At 37.8% G+C, this 23,076-nt stretch overlaps 1 protein-coding gene across 12 annotated transcripts in view; it reads left to right on the top strand.

Moving 5' to 3' along the window:
* The first annotated feature begins 468 nt into the window (after positions 1-468).
* Positions 469-23,076, top strand: part of LOC131852290 (phosphatidylinositol 4-phosphate 5-kinase type-1 alpha) — a 68,453-nt gene continuing 45,845 nt past the window's right edge. For all 12 annotated transcript variants that reach the window (XM_059202963.1, XM_059202962.1, XM_059202965.1 and 9 more), the window contains exons 1-3: positions 469-755; positions 890-933; positions 19,962-20,100. In XM_059202963.1, the coding sequence (XP_059058946.1) occupies positions 659-755; positions 890-933; positions 19,962-20,100 (280 nt within the window). In that variant the 5' untranslated portion in view covers positions 469-658. The remainder of the gene's footprint in view (positions 756-889; positions 934-19,961; positions 20,101-23,076) is intronic.

Below are 23,076 nucleotides of genomic sequence, written 5' to 3'. Positions count from 1 at the left end.
GTGTTGCAATAAATAATATTGGGAACAGAGTATTTTTTATATTCAAAGGCTAATACGCACCGTGGACAAATAACATAACTTTGTTTTACTAACTAATTTATTTAGTATGTTACTATCCACATACATTAAATTTTCATTTTCATTTAGTACAGAAATTAAAGTTACGATTTCTTGCATGAAACTTCCCGGTAGGGGATTCTGTCCCCTTCACACGGTCACGGTCTAGGACATAGAAAAATTATATTTTATTTGGTTTATTACCCCGACTTGTAGAATTCAAATATAATGAAATCACAATTGTCTAAAACCTTTATTTCTATATCTTTGATGACGGAAAACTCAAAGTTACCATATTTTTACTTTGAAGACATTTGTATTGTTGCACTTTAAAATAAAAAAAAAACCTTCCTCTGGTCGTCCTAAAAAGAAGAATTGATAATATTTTTTTTCTAGTAGCAACACATTATAGTACTATGAGCGGTCGTGTCAGACGGATGCTTGCTAGAGCATTTTCGCGTAAACTAATTGATTTCTTATAATTAAATTATAGTGAATCGTTGTGTTGTTAATGCGAGTGTTAAGTGAGCCATGAGAATTAATGTTGTGCATTCATTTATTATAAAGACTTCAAAATAGGGGGTGTAACAAGAAAACAAAAATGGCTTCAGGAGACACGGACCATATCGAAGTGATGGATAGTTCCTCATCTAGAAAGACGGAAAATGCTACAGGAGCAAATGAAACGGATGACGATGGTACTGCATATGAGAATCTAATAATCACTAATGCAATTTTAATATTATCAAATTAAAAATCGACTCGAAATGTGTCCTAAAAATCGAGCGATCCGTAACCCAATTCTTGACTTTGTCCATATTTCTCGTTTCAGATAATGATAGGAGCTCAATTGCTGACAAAAATGCACCGTACGACGTAAGTAACTTATAATGCATTAAATAATTTTCATTCATACTTCTAAAAGAATAAACGAGAATACTTTGCTCTGTAAATGGGGAGAAAGTTATCATAATTATTTAAAATTGTTAATTATTATTCAAGATTCATTAACAATAGTATGCTGGGAGACTGCTAGATAACATAGAAATTGTTATAATAGATATGAATATGTAAACATGTTTTGTATATTTGAGTATGTTTATGTATATTGCTGTCAAATGAATAATATCTGAATATAAATGTTGTGATGCCATTATTGAAAAAATCTTATCTCAAATAGAATTCCTGCTTTTTGTTTGTTTATGGTTTTCCCAACTTTATAATATTAGGTGTAATTTTACCAGTCCATTTAGTTCTATAAATAGGAAGGCTTGTACTATTTTCTACTAAACATTATACAACTGATAGACATAAATGAAATTTATTAATTTAATTAACATATCCATATAATGTACTATGCTTGGTACATGTGTAAGTTTTGTACTATATAAAGGAATAAAAGTATATATAAACATGACAGTTTGTCTGTCTATATGCCTATATGTTAGTTACCTTTCTACAACTAAATAGATTTTAATAAAATATTACATGAAAATACTCTATCATGTGAACAGCTGGGTCTGGAAGTCACAGCTGGAAATGTTTTATACATGTGTTTTGTGTCAAAATTGATGCAGTAGTTTGAGTTTTAAATAAAAAAATGAAATCTGTAATACAGTGTTAATAATTTAAGTAGTAATTATTTATTTATTTAAGTTCATTGCACAGAATACTAAATATAATACAGTACAATGAATACAATATATACCTATGATATACAATAACATATTACATAAATATAGATATTAAAACAAATTAGTAATACAATATACTTTACTTCTTTGTAATAACAGATTATTTATTATTATATATTTTTAGGTTTCTTTTAATACTTAAGTATATTATTATTAATTTTTACAATTAGTTTTTTGTATGTATAACATGATTCATTAAATGAATTCTTTTTTCCTCCTTTGTTTTATCATAATTAAGTGAATCATGAGATACAGCTTGACCTTCCAGTGTATAGAAATAGAAATAGAAATAATCTTTATTCAAATAAACTCATTACAAGCACTTTTGAATAGTCATATTTTGATTCTACCACTCATTCGGAATGCAGATTCATCACAAGAAGAATGAGCAAGAAACTTGTGTGTTGCTCTTTTTAATAGATGTTTTTTTATATATAAATAATTACAGTGTAACAAGTAAGAGGCATGCGACAATCAACATAGAAATCGCTACGCACTCATTATTAGTATAGTATGAAAGTAAGAAGTTGCATAAAACATAGGTTTACACTGTTTTTTATTGAAAGTCTCTTTAGATGTTAGAAGATAAAACATTTTGTAATTCCCATGTTGTGGCAAGTGATGAACATGTGGAATATTTAGTATGTACTAATAAAACTTAAAACATATGTATATTATTAATCTTATCATTAACTAGTGATTGTTACCTGCAACTTTATTTGCATAAACTTTCATCTTCTATTCCAAATCTAGTCAAATTATTTTCAAAGATTAAGCTTACTAGCTGTGCCCACAGTTGCACTTGCATTAATTTTATAGCCTATGTGTTAATCTGATTTATAAGCTATATTACTGCGAACTTTCATCAAAATGGGTTCAGTAGTTTTTGCAAGAAAGAGTGAACAATAATATATATAGAAAAATGAAAGAGTAACAAACATCCATCCATCCATACTCACTAACATGTATAATACTAGTAAAATGTGATCATAAATATTGTCAATATTCCTGTCATATTTAATTAAGTTATGTTCTGATGTTTAGTCATGAATAAACAGACATACAGTCAGACCCACTATCACATTTATAATATTAGTATTGATAAAAATATTATGTATTTGGAAAAACAATAGATAACACTGATGACATGTAAGTTTGCTTTTATGGACTTAAGTTCTCAATTACGTGCTGTGAGGGGTATTTCATATGTCCTTTCGATACAGTCTCGAAACCCCTAGATTTTTTTACGGATGATAATGGAATAGTGCACCCGCCTGCGTTTACGCTGGAAGGAAGTGTACCAGTGGAGGCTGATAAGATGAGCATGAGGTCAGGTCAGTTAGCCCATCGTGACAAATTTACTAGGAATTTATCACGATGGTTTCCAGGGGGAACCGCGTGGAGGTCAACCTATCATGGTACATTACTAGTAATGGAGTCATGAGTTCACATTACTAACAATCCCCATCCCCCCTTAGCCCCTAGGCGTTGCAACGTACAGTTTGGGAACCACTGCTAATGAAGGCCAGTTAAGCAAATTTACCGGAATTTAACAACAATTTATTTTGATTCCCGGGACAGTATGAAGGTCGATTTATAATGCAAATGGCTTGCAAGGTTGACACTGCACTCAATTACAGCTAAAGCACCTCTCCTGTCAAGCCCACTTGTTGTCCTAGATTTTGCCTGCTTATTTTGGAGATAAATAATACGTTTTATCATGAGACAAAATGTCTTCATATAAAATTTCATTAGGACTAGTTGTAGTTTGACCTGAGTAACAAAATAAATCATAGTGAGATAGACTATAATAATATCTGAAGCTATTTCACACAACGCCATCTAGACCCAAGCTAAGCAGAGCTTGTGTTATGACAACCGATATAACTACATAGATACATTTGTAAATACATACATAGTACACATATAAAACACCACACACGCACAACGGCCCAAATGAGAGGCCGATTACGGAAAATGGAGTCCAACCTACATATAAAACACCCAGACCAATACAAACAAACATGAGTATAAATGTTTGTACCGTGCGAGGAATCGAACCCGCGACCATCAGACGTAAAGCGATGCCGCGATGTGCGAAACCGCTAGGCCATCGAGACCGTCAAAGGCACATAGAGTAAGACTTTGTATAAAGTTTACCTCGGTTAATGATTACAATTAGCATAAATAGAAAACTAACGTAACTGAGGTACAAAGAACGTAATTAAATTATTATTGCACATAAAAACCTATTTGTTATTTGTAATTATAAATTTCCTCTGCGATTACACAATGGCCAGTCATTGTGACACTTGTCTTTTTTAATCGATTTCAATTAACATTTCTTTTCATAAACCGTCCATTAGTTTCGTAGTGAACAGCTATGCCAGATTAGAGGTTTACCGTTAAGATTTGTGGGTTTTGTGGCGATACGGGAAAAAAACACACAATCACGCACGCACACATACAAGCACAGTAGGAGATAATCCTATCCAATTCAAACAAGGATCGAAATTAAGAGGGCCTGAGCCGAGGTTCGAACACCTAGCGGTGCCCTCAGACTAAAGTGGTATCCGTCAGGCGGGGGTTGCCGTTCAGCCGCTTTATAAGTCCTTCCGCGGTTTGGAGAGCCATTTGCACTCGCCCCCTGTCGTCCGGTGAAGCTGTAAAGGCCAGCTGAAGACAACAGTATACAGCTCGAAAAAAAAGTAGTCGATAATAAGCATAATCATAGTAAAAAACAGTAATTTAAGATTTTTCTTATGTAACTTTTGTATATAACTATTATTTTTCATGCCGTGTTCGTCTATAAATAATGTTACATTAGATCATAAACCGTTACATGATACATGACATCAAGATTAAATGACCAGGAATTAACTACGATGGTTTCCAGGGGTAGCGAGTGGAGGTCCACCTAACATGGTACATTGCTAGCAATGGAGACACTAAACCCCATTACAAAATAAATCCCACACCCCCTAAAAACGTCATTAGTTTCACAAACAGGTCAAAGTATAAAAACAAAATGGATACTAAAGAACTGAAATAGAAAAAACAGCCTGAAAATAGGTCAGGATAAAGACTTGTACGGGTCGTACAGTATCTTTTTAATTTTACTATATAATTTTATAAACGCGGAAGTTTGTGAGTGTGGATGATTGGATGTATGTTTGTTGCTCTTTCACGCAAAAACTACTGAATGGATTTTAGTGAAACTTTGTAATAATATAGCTTATACATCGGAATAATATTTTATAGCCTACGGCTATAAAATCACTCGAGTAAACCGCGGACACAATTAGCATTCAGTCTTCTAATACATAAATATCTGGCGTCACAGTATTTGTGATCAAACTCCTTCGAAAGGACTAATCGATTTTTATAAAGTTAGTAGGTTCAAGTATAGGCTATTTTTTACATGTAGGGTTTTAAGGGTGGCCCTATTAAGAAATAATTTATATGGCAAAAAAACAGGTCGTGTCAGCTGTTAAAAAAACGAAACAAACCCTAATTATACAAGATTAGCAATTCGACTTCTATTTCATGAATACGGGATATGCCTGTCCCGTGGGACATTGTTTATGTAAGAAATGGCACGTGTATAATATACATGACGGTTGATAATATCAGTTGGTATTATTACTAATTGATGGATAATTAAATTTGCGGTTTTCACTGGAATTACTTTAATTATATATTATGCTATTATTTTTATCGGTTAATTTATATTTCGTCGTAATTAGGTGGTTACCTTTCGTTTTTAAAATGCGATATTTGGAGTGCAAACTTTCATCATGGCATATTTAATTGTCATGATTTATAGACTCCTAAAAGTACCTAGACTTTGTAGAAAGAGAACTTTGTACATGGGCACATCGGTCTCACTTATTTCTATGTATAATATGAACGTCATGTATGGACTTTTTTGTAATTTTGATTTGTTTTCCTAATCGTCGTGGTCTACTGGTTTACTGTGACTTAAACCAAGAGAACGTGAGTTAATTTTTTTTTCGGACTACTCTAATGTTGTTGGCAGCAACTGGCCTTTACAACTTCCTCGGACTATCGTCCAGTCGACTATCCCGCGAGTGCAGATGACACTCCAAACCCGCGGAAGGACTTATAGAGCGGCTGAAGGCCAACTCCCGCCTGACGGAAAGTTTCAATCTGAGGGCACCACTGGGGCTTCGAACCTCGGTTCAGGCCATCGTTATTTCGATCCCCATTGGAATTGGACGGAACAAATGGATCGATAACAAAAATTAATCATTGGTACGGCAGTACGCTCTACCCCTGCCACGTTAAAACCAAATATATCCACTAAAAGGTGAGCAATTCGTGCTGCATTCTGCGTTGCCTCTGAATACCCAATCCGAGTTAAAAGTCATGACGGTTATATATAAGTATATACATATATATATATATATATATATATATATATATATATATATATATATATATATATATATATATATATATATATATTATATATGTTTTGTAATATTACGTATCACGCTTATCAAATTGTACACACATATTTGGAGTGCATTTCTAGGGTAATCTATTATTGGTTGTATAAACATATTATTTTCACAATTCTTATCTTATTGAAATTTGATTACCTAAATAAATAAATAAACAATTGTAGAAACATACTTTTTACGTATATGTACATTAGGTATAGCTTAGCGTAGCTCCTAGAGGGCATAGTTAGTTATGTGGACTAATGACCCCATTACCGGCAATTACCAAGTGGGTATGTTTGTTTCAAGTAAGTAAGGTGCCACGCAGCTCGCTTCGTAAGCTGTGTTTCGGTAGGAGAGTGAGATACGGCAGTAGTTTTACATAGGAGACATGACGTCTCAGTACTATGGATTGGCAATGCGTGAGAAGTAGTGATGTCAAATGATAACATGATAACTGCTGTTATGTAAACTAGTGGTTGAAATTCGACCGTAATTTATATATATATTATAAATAGTGAGTTTATTATGGTTATGTTTGATATTCAGTAAGAATATAGACAAATAATTAAAGACAAACAATATTAATCTATTCAAATATTGACCACAGACTTTAACAATAAACAAACGAGTATATATACAAAGTATAAACATACATACATGCGTGTTTGTGTCAAATACATGTTAGTGTGTGTAATGTTTTATTAGTTTTAATATATTTTATATGGATAATTATAAAATAGCATTTTGCACTCCGTCTCTATATTTAAGTGTTCAAAATTAAATACTGGAGGAGTATTTAATTTTGCGCCGCGAAATTTTTGTAAAAAGGTGTACAAAGATTTTGCTCACATGTTCATATATATGTAGAATACAAAACTCGTTGACGATATATATATATATTGTATTTTTTTTGTTGTGTTTATATTTTGTTGCAATTTGTTTACGTTTATAATTTTGCACCGCCAACAATTATTCGCTACACCACCTATGGTTGCCTGATAGAAAATGCCGCATGGTGTTAAGTCCGTCAAATGTACTTTACTATATTTTGTATTATGTGCATTAAAGTTAAATAAATAAATATATAAATCTGCAATAGTATACAGTGACAAATATAATTGTGACAAGTATATTGTGACAATGTATAAATAAAGTTTTGAGTTTTTGTGGATATTTTTCTTTATTTATTTTATTAGGAAACATTATAGTAATTGCTTAAAAACTGCTTACCATCAAGTCTTCAGCTTATTTGCCATTCTAATTAATAAAAAACCCAATTTTTTTTTATACCACTTAGGTGGCAAACAAGCATACGGCCCATCTGATGGTAAACGATTACCGTAGCCTATGGACGCCTGAAACACCTGAATCCTTAATAACGAAGTATAGAATATAAGAATTTTAGTTAGTATAGAAGGAAGTATATTTATATATAGAGGAAATATATATTATTACCAGGGATGTTAAGGAGCTCCGTAACCGTAACCGAAACTATCGGATATCCGATATAAAAAAATATCCATAACCGTAACCGAATCCGAAATAAACGTTTCAGACAATATCGGATAGGGGCGGAGCCTAATTGAGACACGTTATGTTATAGTTTTATTAGCTATTTATATTTTACTTTTGAAATTCCTTAAAACATTAAGATCCGTAACCGAAATTATCTGAAATTAACGGATAATCCGAAATAATTTCATATCCCTATCCGTATCCGTATCCAGTATAATAATCATTCCTATATCCGAAACCTACCCGTATCCGAAATTATATCCATAACTTCCCTGATTATTACTACTGTCAGAGTTTGATGACCTTACTAGTTTTGGTGTAACATAATGACGTGTAGGCGGTGTTATTTATAACTGGGTAGGGTGAAACGAGAGTACTATACCCTTTATATCATACTGAAAATACACCGCGGATACGCTCGCTTTTTGTAAAATAAATAATAGTGAAACGTACTAAAATTAATATCAAAAATCTTTTATTCAAATAGTAGTAACTTTTAGTAAAACTTTTTGTATTAATATAGATTCAATTGAGAAGAACTGGCAAGAGACTCAACGGAAAGTCTTTTTTTCTAGAGAGAGATTTTTTTAGTTGTTTGAATGAGTCCCTCAGACTAACCCAGTGTTTCCCAACGTAGGGCCTACGTCCGACAGGGGGAGGGGGTGGGGGGGCAATTAGATTGATGAATCTGAATTTCCTAGTGATTTCTTGCTAAACCCTATTATGTTATGTTTCTTAAGTAAATAATTCAATTTTTAATGTTATAAATTACGTGTTACGTTGTGAGCGGAAATACATTACATATATATTTTTTTGTTATGGATGATAATGGAATGGTTCACCCGTTTGCACTAACGGTTTACGCTGGCGGGGCACCAGTGGAAGATGATAAGATGAGCATGAGGTCAGGTCAGTTAGCCCATCGTGATAAATTCACTAAGAATTTATCACGATGGTTTCCAGGGGGAACCGCGTGGAGGTCAACCTGACCATACATTGCTAGCAATGAGGTTATCAATCCACATTACTAACAATCCCTTCCCCCCACATTACATATATTTGACGCATATATGTATATGCGTAATAGTTAGAAGCGTAAGTACGCATGTAAACTATTTTGTTTATTGTTAAAGGGCGTGGTCAGATTAAATATTAATTTAAGTAGATTAATATTTGTTTGTCTTTAATATTACTACTACATTTCTGTACGCTATGTGCCTGTTCTCATGTATGCTATATGTCTGTACTTGGTGAATAAAGAATTTATCTGTCTATCTATGAACGTAGAGATAGCTCCGCATTTTTTTTTTACAATGACTAAGCATTTTTTTCGTGAAATTGGTATAAATTGAATTAGTATATGAACTAATCGATATATTCGCCACTTAATCGACATACGCGAGATCAAATTGTATGTTTGATAACATTACGTCATTATCTGTTATCGTCACTTCAAATAAATGATAGTCACGCGCCTTTGATATATTGTTATCAATTAATTTTATAAATTTATACCACACTGATAGTTAAGAAAATAAACATAGCAACAATATTCTTTAATGAATAAATAATCTCTGGACAATTAACACAGCGCCATCTAGTCCAGAGGTAGGTAGAGCTTGTGTTATGGGTACTAGACAATGATTATAAATATTTAGATATTTTTTTCTTTTTATAAATATATACATGTAGGATTTGAAACTTGGCGGTATGAACGAATGGGAACGAATGAGTATGAATGAATGGAAACAGAGGAGCAAATGGATAGAAACGAAAGAGTGAATGGATGGAGAAAGGAATGAATGAAAAGAGGATGGGCATCGCTCTCTTCCTCGTAGACTGCCATATAGTTAGGTCGTTTCATGTATCATAGTAAATGTTTTTTTTTGTAATTTAAATAAAAGGTGTTCTATAAAATAATCATCCTGTTATTCGCGAATCCTCATTCCCACATACATAATATACATAGAAAGCCTGACCGACACAAACAATTATACTCATGAATTCACATGTTTGTACCGTGTCAAGGAAACGAATCCGCGACCATCGGAAGTAAGCGAAGTCCCCGCCAGCGTAAATTGTTAGCGCAACCGGGTGCACCATTCCATTATAATACAATAAAAAAAAAGCCTTCACTTGATGACGTCATGTTTGTGGTGCTGTTTTTTTTTTCAATATGATGTTTGCCACTTACCATCTTGTTGGTTTCTTCTTCATATCTTGAATCTTTTTTATATTATTCATCAATCCAGCAGACGATCGCCCGGTGTTCCGTCATCCAGTAGGTACGCGGTCTCGAGTCTAAAACCTTTCTTCTTATCATAGAAACATGTCACGATTTCTTTTAGTACAACTAGCTCTTACCTGCGACTTCGACCACGTGGAATTTAATTTTTCTTCTTATATTATTATTTTGTTTACTTACAAAGATCGAAGAAAGATAAGTCTTCTGTTGCAAACAAACATCTGTTGGTAAACTGATATCGTAGCCTACGCCCGAATCACCAGGAATGTCACGTCCGCATTGTCGAATACTCCTTATAACATAATTTGCGAGTGAAAATCCCGTTAAAATCGGTCCATCCGTTTCAAAGATTATATTCAGTTCCAAAGACGTTTACTTATATAGGTGGTCGCAAAGAAACAAAAAAATAGTCTGCTGGTAAACTGATAACGTAGCAACGCCTGAAAGCGTTGCCGACCATCAAAAATACAACCTACGTCAACAATAATGAGTTCCAATGACCTCTTCACCTATCGAACTTCATACAAAAGCCGTAACCACTACGGCACAGGGAAAACCACTATAATATTAAACAATAATATAGGTTATATATGAAAACTTTATGGAGTCATAAACAAAAATAGTAATTACGCGTCAGTGTTCGACTGTTCTTCCTTGTGTATGCTTCTCTGGTTGTTGTCATTTGATGTACAAGATATAGTGGACCGTGGTAGTGATTGCTTGCTAATAAATTGAGTGTTGATAGTGTACTGTCGTCTTAAGAATGCGAGGTAACGTCCATACTACACTTGCATATTTGTTTACCATCGCACCATCCGCCATTGACAGGGCGTTCATCCCCACACGCTAGAACCTAAGTGGTCACGGACAGTGCGGTTTTAGAAGAGCTTCCTCCCGCGTACACTTTAATTGTGGATTGAACTACCTGCCGAGGTTTTCTCACGAGACTACAGCTTGGGGTTTTTTAAGATTCCTTAAAGGTCGGCAACGCGTACGTAACACACCTGGTATCTCAGACCTCCATGTGGTACGGTAAACATTTACCATCAGATGGGCCATATGCTTGTTTGCCGCCATAGTATATAAAAAAACTATTTAAACGTATCGATAGAGCAGTTTGATATACAGTAGTATTGACAGTACTAGACCTAGTGGACGATCACCCTTACAGTGGACCAACCAAGTCAAAGCAGCGGTAGGCGGTCCACTCCACGAGTGTACCAGAATGGCAGCCAGTAGGGAGAAATGGCGAGCTGTCGTAAGATGACATCTGCCTCTCACTCCACTACATAATGACCACGACCGTTCCATCAAGAGTTTATCGAATAAGAAGTATCTGTTTAAAATAAAAATAAGCAGGAAATTAAGTTAATGTTTGTACATTATTCTTCCTGTGCTGAATCTTTCCGAATGACCGGTAAAATCAGTGACTATTTTAAAGTGACCGGTAGAATAAATGACATTTATTAAGTGTATTTGAACAATTTATCTGTTCTATTTTCAATAAGGAAAGTATGTGTGTCACAAATATAAAACGTATGAATAATTATAATCCAGGATAATCCACACAGCGCCTGCTAGTCCTAAGCTAAGCAGAGATTGTGTTATGTGTACTAGACGGCTGATGTAAATACTTCAACATTTACAATTACTATCCAATGATTTTGGATTGTGTCGTTTAGCAGCTTCTTACAAAAGTATTAAATCCATATTTCGAATGAAATATATGTAAATGAAAATATTTCAGATATAAAATAACTAACCTCGCATTCAATATTCAATAGTTAAGATCAAACCATATGTTTGATCTTAACTATGTCAAAATATCGGCACTAAAATGGATTGATTGAAATCTATATTGAGATTGGATTTCAGACATGTGCTGCTTCGTGTAAAATGCGTACCTTTCGAATCATATAAAATTTATAATAAAAACATTGAATTTCACAGTAAAGGATATTGTGGTATGAAGATAAATCAATGAATATTTTATAAATAAGTAATATTTGAATCAAAACATATGTTACTAAACAGGATGACGTAGAGAATGGTTGGTATGTACATATGTATTAGTCTGGGTGATTATTTATCTGTGTCTGTGTGTAGATTATTGAGTTATCTATATCCTTTTAATTTTATAAACGCGAAAGGTTATTTATTTATTTCATATTGTATTATATAATATGTACATTCATACTATATTGGGTAGTGTCTGTTGAATACATCTAGTCCTCATACATATAAAATATCAAAAATATGAATCTATTGTATCAATTATTGACAATTTTAATTAAAGATAGTTATTAAAATAAAGTGCCAAAAGTAGGAGTTACTTTTAGTCAGTTTTGTTCTAGCATTTATATTTTGAACTAGCTGTTCCCGCGACTTCGTCCACGTGGAATTTAACTTTATTTTCCAAAATAAATGTAGCCTCATTACATCAGCTATCTGCCAAAAAAAAGTCCCGTCAAAATCGGTCCAGCCATTTCAGAGATTAGCTGGAACAAACAGACAGATAGACAAAAATTGTAAAAAATGTTATTTTGGTGTATGTACCGTATTTATAATCTAATGCATGTAGTAAAAAAACGGTTATTTCAATATTACAAACAGACACTCCAATTTTATTTATATGTATATATAGATGGGTGTACTAAATCATGAAATATCGCTAGACAGACATCCTTCCAATCGTTTATAAATACCTACTCACAAAATTTGTTTGATACAATGAAATTTTACCGACAAATATATCATATTCCACTATTAACACGTTGGATATTGCAAGTGATAAGATTGCCATTTTTTGCTTTTACTTTCTGACCTATTGATTTTATTATTGTATTTTTTTCTCTGCGCGAGTTATTATTATTGTACTTTTTACCGGAATTCATTCGACAGCGCCGCGGTATATTGCTAGGTTTTTTATTAATGATGATGGAATTGTGATTTCACGTTATCGCACACCTAGTACAATAATGGATTTAGTCAAATATTTGAAATTTTGTAAATTAGAGTTTAATGTTAAAACTTTAGAGTTGATTATCCAAAGTTTTTGTAAATAGTATTATTTAATCTGTATTGACATTTCTTAAGTGGCAATTCATATTAAAACTAGGGACTACATATAATAATATAAATAATCTTAAATCAATTAATATGAACATTTTTGAATAGTATAGTTTTATTCTGCAACCATATTCGGAATGCAGTTTCTATCGAAAAGTATGGCCAAGAAACGTGATTGAATCAGCTGCAAATTCACTGCCATGTCTGACCTTTTTACCGAAATATATCTTCCGTGAAGTAAGGTGCTTGACAGCCGAAATTCATGAATTTGAGGTATTCACGCAGAATGACTTTACAAAGTCAACCACGGTAGTAGAATTAAGTGAGTAAATAAATATACGATAACAGCGAGTTTGCTTTCCATTACTTATACGTACATGTCTTTTTTTACTTTGAGATAATCCTCATAGAGTCTTGATGGAGGTAAACATGAGATAAGCTGTGAGAGTCCCACACTAAAACTCCCGATGAAGCGCCTATTGCCTGAGTCACGGGATCGAAATCGCAAAGGGACAGTCCACCGTGACGGAATTTATACAAATGTCAAATGTTGCATTCACCATGACGTCGACAATACCTCGGAACCCATTAGAGATACAGTGCCACAAATTTATGGGACTCAGTGACGGAAAATGGAACTTGATGATGACAGGACTATATACTAGGATCCCCTGGTCGTATGGTCGGGCGGCGAAATAAAAATGCTCGGTTGTTATCTTGTACTTGGTAGGAAGGCACCTATCGGGTCGCTGTCTCGCCGGTGAATGCGCGACCGCTGCGCGGCCGCGCTCTTTATATAGACGCCCGACGGGTGGCCTTCCCTACTGCAACTGTACGTTGCGTGATTTATTTTTATTAACAAAAATGATCTTACAAATTTTGCTTATACTAATTATATCTAATTGATTCCGTCGTGTACATTTCTCCCGCCGTCGCTATCCTGCGATTCTACTGGTAGCACGACGATTCGTTTTGTTGGTCTTCTCAGGGTGCGCCCGTTGCTCGTTGTGATGTCTACCACTCGCACCGTGTTGGGGTTATCTTTCCCGGGGTAGGTCTTCACAACGCGTCCCCGTGGCCATGTATTTCGGGGTAGGTTGGGGTCGCATATGATGACTGTGTCGCCAACCTTGGGGGGAACACCGGTACCTCGGGGCTCCCGCCGGTGTTGAAGTAAGGGTAGGTATTCCACCACCCAGCGCCTCCAGAACTCATCTGCTAACGCTTGTGCTCGTCGCCAATGATGTCGTGCGTTCATATCTCCTTTGTTGAACACTCCGGGATTAGGCACGTGTGAGTTGGGGCCGATCAGGATATGGTTCGGTGTTAATGCCTCCGGATCGCTCGGTGTGACGGACACGTGAGTGAGAGGTCGGGAGTTGACTGTATTCTCCACCTCGGCTAGCAGGGTCACCAATGTCTCGTCTGTGGGATAACGCTCGTGCAGCGTAACTCGTAGGGCTTCCTTTACTGACCGCACCATGCGTTCCCATACCCCGCCCATGAAGGGAGCAGCGGGTGGGATGTACCTCCACGCGATGCTGCGGTTGGTGGCCTCCTCTTCTAGTGCTGCCATAGCCGCCTTGAGTTCCTTTTCAGCTGCCTTGAAACACGTAGCGTTGTCGCTCCATATTTCCGTTGGACAACCTCGCCGAGCCATGAACCTCCTTAGGGCGGCGATGGCTGAATGAGTGCCGAGGGTATGCACCACTTCAATGTGTATGGCTCGTGATGTCATACACGTGAAGAGGGCGCCGTACCGTTTTTCTCGGTGCCGTCCGACTGTGGTTTCAATGGGGCCGAAGTAGTCCAGCCCTGTGTAGGTAAAGGGGCGAGCGTGATGCGCTAGGCGGGCGGCAGGCAGGTCACCGGTCGGTGGGCTTGCTGGCTTCTTTCTTCTTATCTGGCAGACCAGACACCCCTTGATGACGTTCCGTACTGTGGGTCTTATTTTTACAACCCACAGCCGCTGCCGTAGCTCATTCACTACCGCTTCTATACCGCCGTGGTGCATTGTTTCATGTATATGTTGTATATACAGACGTGTATATCTGTGTTTCCCGTCTAACACGGGTGGGTTGAGTACATCCTTTTCTACGTTCGATGTTGCTGTAATTCGTCCTCTTAATCGCAGCATTCCGGTTGTGTCGATGTAGGTACTTAGCGCTGTCAGTCTGTCTTGTTTATTCAATGGACTTCCCTTTTTTATTCGCAATATTTCATTCCCGAAACTATCTTCCTGGCAGGCTCGCATCCACATTCTCTCGGCTTCAAGTAGGTACTGCGCTGGCACCGGGATGCTGGGCGTCGTTATTTTCGTTCTTCCATTTCTTGTTATGATTTTTTCATTATTCTTTTTTTTCCAGTCAACATCGCCCTTTTCATTCTGCTTGGTTCGTTTCTTCGTGGCGGCTACAATATTTCTTTGAGGTCGACAGAGATCGACAAATTGTAGCACGCGCGCAGTCGATTTGATGAGCGGCAGCCACCGCGAGAATCGGTCGATGTCAGGTAAGTGTGCGTGAGCCGTACTTGTAACGGTCACATGGCATCTCTCTCGCTCTTCGCCCGTGACTGATATCGCTGTCCTTGTTTCTCGCGGCCACTCGTTTTCTGGCTGATGTAAAAATGATGGCCCGTTGAACCATCTGTGCTGTGGTCCGAATTCGCTTGGTATACCTCGGGTGGCATCATCAGCTACATTTTCATGTGTAGGGACCCACCGCCATTCATTTTTTTTTGTTGTCTTCTATTTCAGCCAGGCGGTGAGCACAAAGGTCTTAAAGGCCCTTGGTTCTGACCTTATCCATGCTAGGACTGTCCGAGAGTCGCTCCAGTATGTTTTACTCGCTATTTCGTAGTCGTGCTCCTCCGCCACGGTATGTGCGAGGCGCGCACCCATTAACGCAGCTTGAAGTTCAAGTCTCGGGATTGAGACGGGCTTGAGCGGTGCGACGCGACTTTTAGCGGCGGCCAAGGTGACATGTGTGGTACCGTCGGCTCTTTGTGACAGCCAGTACACTGCCGCGGCGTACGCCTCTTCACTGGCATCCACGAAGGTATGCAGATGATGGGTGACCACTGGTGTGACATCATAGCATCGTGGTATGCGTATCTTGTGTACAGTTCGCAATGATGTCAACCAAGTACTCCATGCTGGCTGCAGTTCTTCTGGTAGCGATTCGTCCCAGCCTGTTTTATAGCGCCATGTATCCTGCAGTAATCTTTTCGCTGGCGTTGTGATGGGTGATATGAGGCCAAGGGGGTCGAAGAGTGCCATGATGATGCTGAGCGCTTCTCTTTTCGTTGGTATCCGTTTGTTTTCTAATATATCTTGCGGCGTTTTTATTTTGTTAACTTGAAATCCAATTATGTCTTCATTTATATCCCATAACAAGCCGAGAGCTCGCTCAGTACCGCTCCCGCCAATCAGAACCGCTGTACTATTTGTCCCGCTCTCTGAAGTGTTGTCTCGCTCGCTTGCTATAAACTCGTCGATAGTATTGCGATTGTTTGATGCCCATCCGCTGAGTACGAAGCCGGTTTGTTTATGTATATAATCGACTTCTCTTGTTATTTTTCTGGCTTCTGAGATTGATGAGAAGCTTTGTAGATAGTCGTCCATATAATGATTTCTTCGTATAGCGATTGCGGCGTCGGGATATATATGCGCGTAGTCTTCTGCGTTGCGGTTTTTTATATACAGAGCGGTGCAGGGTGATGACGTCGCTCCGAATATTAATGACGTCATGCGGTACTCGTCTGGGTCGCCCTCCCGCCGGTCACCTCTCCACAGGAAACGGAGCGCGTCGCGGTCTTCTTTCTTAATTTTTACTTGCATAAACATCTCTTTGATATCTGCAGAGACTCCGTAGGCGTACTGTCTGAACCTCATCACCACCCCAGGCAGTGATTGCAACAGGTCAGGTCCAGAAAGCAGCAGGTCGTTTAGGCTGAGACCTGCAGTCTTAGCGGAGGCGTCATGCACCAGTCGCGGCGGCTTGTGTGGCTTCGCTGGGTTCGCAACCGGGAAGTGTGGCAGGTACCATGTTCTGTCTTCAGCTGGCGGTGTCTTGGCGTGCTCTGCATACCCCGACGTGAGTAGGTTATTGATTCGTTCGTTGTATTTAATTTTCAGGTCTTCATCTCTGTCTAATCTCTTTTCGAGGTTATGCAGGCGTTTTCTTGCTTCGGTGTAATTGTTCGGTATTTTCATGCTGTCTTCTCGCCAGAGTAGCCCAGTTTCATATCTTCCATTCGGAAGACGGCGACTTTCTCGTTCTAGTATTTTCAAAGCTCGCTGCTCTGGATCATTTTTTGGTTTTCTGGGTTCGATGCATAGTGACTCCAGCTTGAAGTAATTTTTCATCATTTCTTCTATGTTGACGTCATCTTTCTTCTCCACCAGGTGCCCGCAGAAAGTCACCGGGTTGCTGAGAGACGTCTTGCAACCATGCAGAACCCAACCTAGTAGCGTGTAGGATGCTACCGGTTGGTCACGACGTCCCGCCCGTACTTCTCTTGACACGATGAGATCCCAGTTATCTTGTCCTATTAATAACTTGGGGGAGGCACGGTGGTAGACGAGTTCTTCTTGTATTTCTTTCAGGTGACCACACTCCTTTATGTCGCTGTCGACGACCGACTGGGTAGTGATATCCAGTCGATCCACTGTGCGGACTTGATCTAGCTTGAAGATGGTTGAAGAGTGTTTGCCCTTGATTTTCACGCTGGTTGTCTTGCTGTGTTCATGCTTGACCATGGCGCCGACGCCCTGTATCCACATCGTGTTTGCCGGACCATCAATACCCAGGATGTCAGCCACCGATGTATCGATGAGTGTCACTGTGCTGCCTTCGTCGAGAAGAGCGTATGTTTCTATCTTGCTCTTCGGCCCTTGCAATATGACAGGTACTATTTTCAGATAGGCGCGACGTCGGAGACATTCTTCATTGCCTTCCATCGTAGAAGTTACCACCCCATGCTCTTCTGGTGGTTGTTGAAGCTGGTCCTCTTCTTTTCTGTCATGATGCAACAAGTGATGGTGTTTCATGTGGCATCCAGATTTGCCACACCATGGAGCTCTGCAGACGGCGCGTCGATGTTTACTTCTCAGGCACTTGTAGCATATGTTATTCTTCTTTGCAGTTTCCCATCTTGAATTAACGTCGATGTTATTGAATTGCTCGCAGTCAGGCAGCTGATGGTTGCGTTTGCACAGCGGACATACATTTTCATTGTTTTGCTTCATATTAGTAGCAAATGAATGTTCTGTTCAAAATAAAAGATCTTCCGTCTCGCTCTCTCCCTTGTTGCCGTCTCGCTCTCAACGAGACGTTCCGGCGCGGCGTACGCTGCACATTTGTCTGCCTCTTCGTTTAGGAAGACAGACATTTTCTTCAATTCCGGGATGTCTTCCTTTTTCAGCGCGTAGTCGTACCATTTATTTTTTATTATAGGTGTGAGCTTCTCTATGATGAGACGTGTCATTTCTGGGCTGTGTAGATATTGTGTTTTCTTCAGTGCTTCAATCGTAGCGACTGTGTTCGCTATTTTGCCGGCGAACACGCAGAGATCCCGTGGGTTATCGGTGATCTTGCTCAGTGACTTGATTCTATCCATCTCGATGAGTATGAGTGCTTCTGGTCTTCCGAATCTTCTTTCCAGTGCTTCTATGATGACATTTGGTTCATGTTGACTCAGGAGTAGGCTGCTCACGGCGTCTAGTGCTGGTCCCTTTATACATTTTCGCAGGCGTGCTACGTTTTCTATCTTCGAGAAGTATTGCTGTGTATCTTCGTAGCTTGCCTTGAATGATAACCATTCATAAGAGAGGCCCCTGAACATAGGCAACTCTTGTATATATGCAGGCGGCTCCCTTGGTCGTCTTCTTGATGCTTGCAGTAGTGCTGTCGTTAATGTCGAAACGTCGATGGTTTGCTGCGGTTGCTTGAATTTCCTCTCCGCGGCTGCCTCATCTTGTTTCTCCTCCCGTGGCATAGGAACTTCTTTTTCGCGTGGCTGTTGATCAAACCACGCATCCACCCACGTGGAGTCTTCATTTTCTTCTTCAGAATATTCTTCCTCGGAGTCTTTTTCTGCCCGTAAACGTTGTAATCGCGCTATCTCCATATCTGCCTCTGCTTGCAGCTGTTTGATTTTTAACTTGGCCAGTCGTTCTTTAATCTCCAATTCTTCCAGTTTTTTCCTTGAGACCGTGGAACGGTGTGACCTCGCCTTCACTGTTTTCTGGGAGGTGTCTTCTCTATTCGGTGAGTCCTCCACCAGAATGACTTGACTGCATAGAGGATTCGGCGCTTGTTTCGTTTTCGGTGGATTCATGCGAGTTTTTCGTTTTAGTGCCTTCTTCATTCATGCTTCGCGTCACGACCATCTTGATTTTCTTCCTGGTGCAGGGATCCGGCTCGAAGGACCACAATGATGATGACAGGACTATATACTAGGATCCCCTGGTCGTATGGTCGGGCGGCGAAATAAAAATGCTCGGTTGTTATCTTGTACTTGGTAGGAAGGCACCTATCGGGTCGCTGTCTCGCCGGTGAATGCGGACCGCTGCGCGGCCGCGCTCTTTATATAGACGCCCGACGGGTGGCCTTCCCTACTGCAACTGTACGTTGCGTGATTTATTTTTATTAACAAAAATGATCTTACAAATTTTGCTTATACTAATTATATCTAATTGATTCCGTCGTGTACAGAACTAATGCCAAAACTGTAAGGTTTCTTATGTGTTGGCACCGCGGTGACACCCCTGGTGTTTCAGTAGTTCAGGCTACGCTAACCATTTACCTTCAGATGCTTAATTGTCGCCACTGTGGTATAAAATTACTGTAGCAGTCGTATATGTACATTATTATTATTTGTTAGTAATTATTTTTATTGTTTCCACAGCCGGCTGTCGGCCCGCTGGGCGCTGTCAGCAAAATCCACAAGTCCGACCGCAAGATTGGACATCGGCGCGTGGGAGAAGGCGGCGAGATCACTTATAAGAAGATACAGTCGTCCCAGATTATGGGATCTATACAGCTTGGTATGGCTCTTTACATATATAGTTTAATGGTAGAATATGGAGTGGTCCATTCTTTATCTAACACGGTATACTCTGGCGCCAGTGGTAGATGGTATGAGAATGAATCTAAGTCAGAACATAATAAGAGGAGATATAACACATATATATATATAACACATCGCTACTAAGAATATCCTTTAATTTTTGTCCCTGACGGGTCTAGGTTGCGAACTTTGAAAAAAAAAAACGTTGAGCACAATAGATCTATGTAGTTCGCAGTGGTACAGGTTCAAACACTTGACAATAGCTCAAACCCCCCAATAAAAAAATAGGACATAGTGCCTAATTCGCCTCTTATTAATCACAATGGCCGTAATGGTCGACCCGACCTGACATGGTATATTACCAACACAGGGTTCACTATTCTCTAATCCTAACAATCAGCTCTCCTCTATCCATAGAGTTTATTCTATAATCTTGTCACATCAGTCGCATTGGACGCGCGTAGTCCTCTCTAACAGCAAGATAAAACTCATGAATGTGTTAATGGCTTTATAAATGGATACCGTTGTTGCCAGAATTCCTAATTTTCGAATGATCATCTACATGGGCTGATTGTCGACCTATATCTCTACATGTTCGTATATTAAGTTAAGATTTCTTAGTGTGTTCTAACAAAAAAATCATACGTATACTTTACCCCGCTAAATAACTTAGTTACATTACAAAAATACGCGAAATTATTCTACTAAAAAAATTATACGTTGATAGAAATATGGTCGCATGATAGTGTAATAAGTTCTTTAGTCAACCGTACTATAGGGAGATGATTGTAACAGCTTATACAAAGGTAACTACGTGACATATGCCGACCCTTGTCATACAAGTATTGGAGAAAATATTTCGAATACCAGTAGCGTTGTTATCTATCGATAAAACACCTAGATATGCGTAAAAAGGTGTGACCGCCAAGACAAAATACGAGTATCGCAAAATAAATACAAATATTCTAATCAATATTGTTTTTTTTTTATAAAAGCAACACAATCTGTTTAACAGATCAGATGTTTATGTGTCACGAAAATGTATAATGTGTAATTAATTCACAACAGTATATCCGAATCGAAATACATTATTTGATGATTTCATATTGTTAACTGACGATTAATTTCTTTCTTTGCTTCATTCTTTCTTTCTTTCTTATTCAAACCTATAAGAAAGGACCATAAACCTTAAGGATTGGCACTAAAAATGGGAGCAAACAGGTGTTACAGTAATCATTATCCGTCAGGCTAACCGGTATAAAAAAACATTACTATTTCAGAGATAAACACTTTAGACTTTATTATGGCAAACAAGTTAAAGCGATTATGTAAGTTAATGTCAAAGTTTGCGTATCTCAAGGTTCCGTTTTGAGGCCTTTTCTTTGACATTAATAATAATAATTAGCCTTGTCAATAACATAATGTAAACCTATGTTTATACTGATGATGTTGGATATGTTTTTAATAGTTCAAATTTCGACTTTTAATAAGTACGTTAGAATCCCTTGCAGCTCTTATCACACATTGTCTTAATTTATAATCCCCCTCACTTAACTTGTGATATAATTTATGACTGTCCACAAAGCAGAGCAATACAGCTAGTATATTTATATTTGGATAGGTAATCATACACGAAGTTTCTAAAGTAACACCACCACTCATACCACTGATCATTGAGGTATCAACATAAAGCAATGTTTTATCGTAATTTGCGAAACCAGCCGGTTGCAAAACAACATTATACCATATTTTGTAAACAAACCTATAGCACTTAGTTGTGTTGATGTGCAGTGTTTAAAATTAGATCATGTTAACTAATATAGACATACACAAGTTTAGACTTTCCAACCTATGTACAGAGCATGTACAAAGTGATTTATTGCACTTTTGTTTGTTTCTGTAGCTTTCTAGTTAAGAGCCTTTGTTAGCTGTTTTGTTATGTCTTGTAAATCAGTTGTATAGTCGTTATTTGATATTGCTACTAATATTATAAATACTAATGTTTATTTGAATGGATAAATGTTTGTTCCTCTTTCACAAAGAAATTGGATTTAAATAATATTTTACAAACAATTGGGCGAGATCATTTCAATTTTACAATTTTATGTCAAGAAATCAGAAATGAGTATTAGTTCCATTTAAAATACTGATTGAAATATGATGTCACAAAATTTATTACTCGTCCGATGCTTTGTCATACAACGTCATACTTTACTTGTCGTTTCCGTCGGTCACAAGTGACATAATTTTTTAATCAACTCTAGTAGGTCTTCTGGAATTATGGCAGATTGATTTAAATGTGACGTCACGAAATTTATGACTCTTCTGATCTCTTGTCATACAACGTCATACTTCATTTATCGCCTTCGTCACTCACATGTGACGTAATTATTGAATCTAATCTAGTAGGTCTTCTGCAAATAGGGCGGATTCGCAGAAGACCTACACAAGTAGTAAAAGAAGTGAATTAATATGCAATAGACGCTTGCACGGGAAAGACAAAGACCTCTAACATTGCTGTCTCTTTCTATACCATTCGGGAGCTATTTATTTAATATCATTAGTTCTATTTGCCACTAGTTTCTTTCCTTCTCGTTTCTTTACTTGAAATTACAGGTTTAGAAACATGTTATTTATCCAGAATGGCAACATATAAATATTATAACGGGTGTTCCATGATAACTTGATGTCGTAGTGCCGTTTATGTATATAGGCGATGGTTAGCGTTTACCATCAGGTGGGCCGTTAGCTTGTTTGTTATTCAAATTACATAAAAGAAACGTCCAGTCTACAATTCTCCAATATCTATGCCACATGTGTAGAATAGATGTTATGTAGTATTATGTATATTGTATAGTTATTCTAGTGACCCAGATCGCATGTTTAGCGTTGCTGTAAATTCTGTAACATTTGTCTGTTTAACAAGGTCGGGTTGGGGGGAGACTGTTAGTAA

The sequence above is a fragment of the Achroia grisella genome, unplaced genomic scaffold (genome assembly GCF_030625045.1).
Source record: "Achroia grisella isolate CSIRO2021 unplaced genomic scaffold, CSIRO_AGI_Agris_v1 utg841, whole genome shotgun sequence".
In the NCBI taxonomy this organism is placed as follows: Eukaryota; Metazoa; Arthropoda; class Insecta; order Lepidoptera; family Pyralidae; genus Achroia; species Achroia grisella.
Note: the sequence above shows the minus strand (reverse complement) of the source record. Positions and strands in the feature narration are given on the sequence as shown.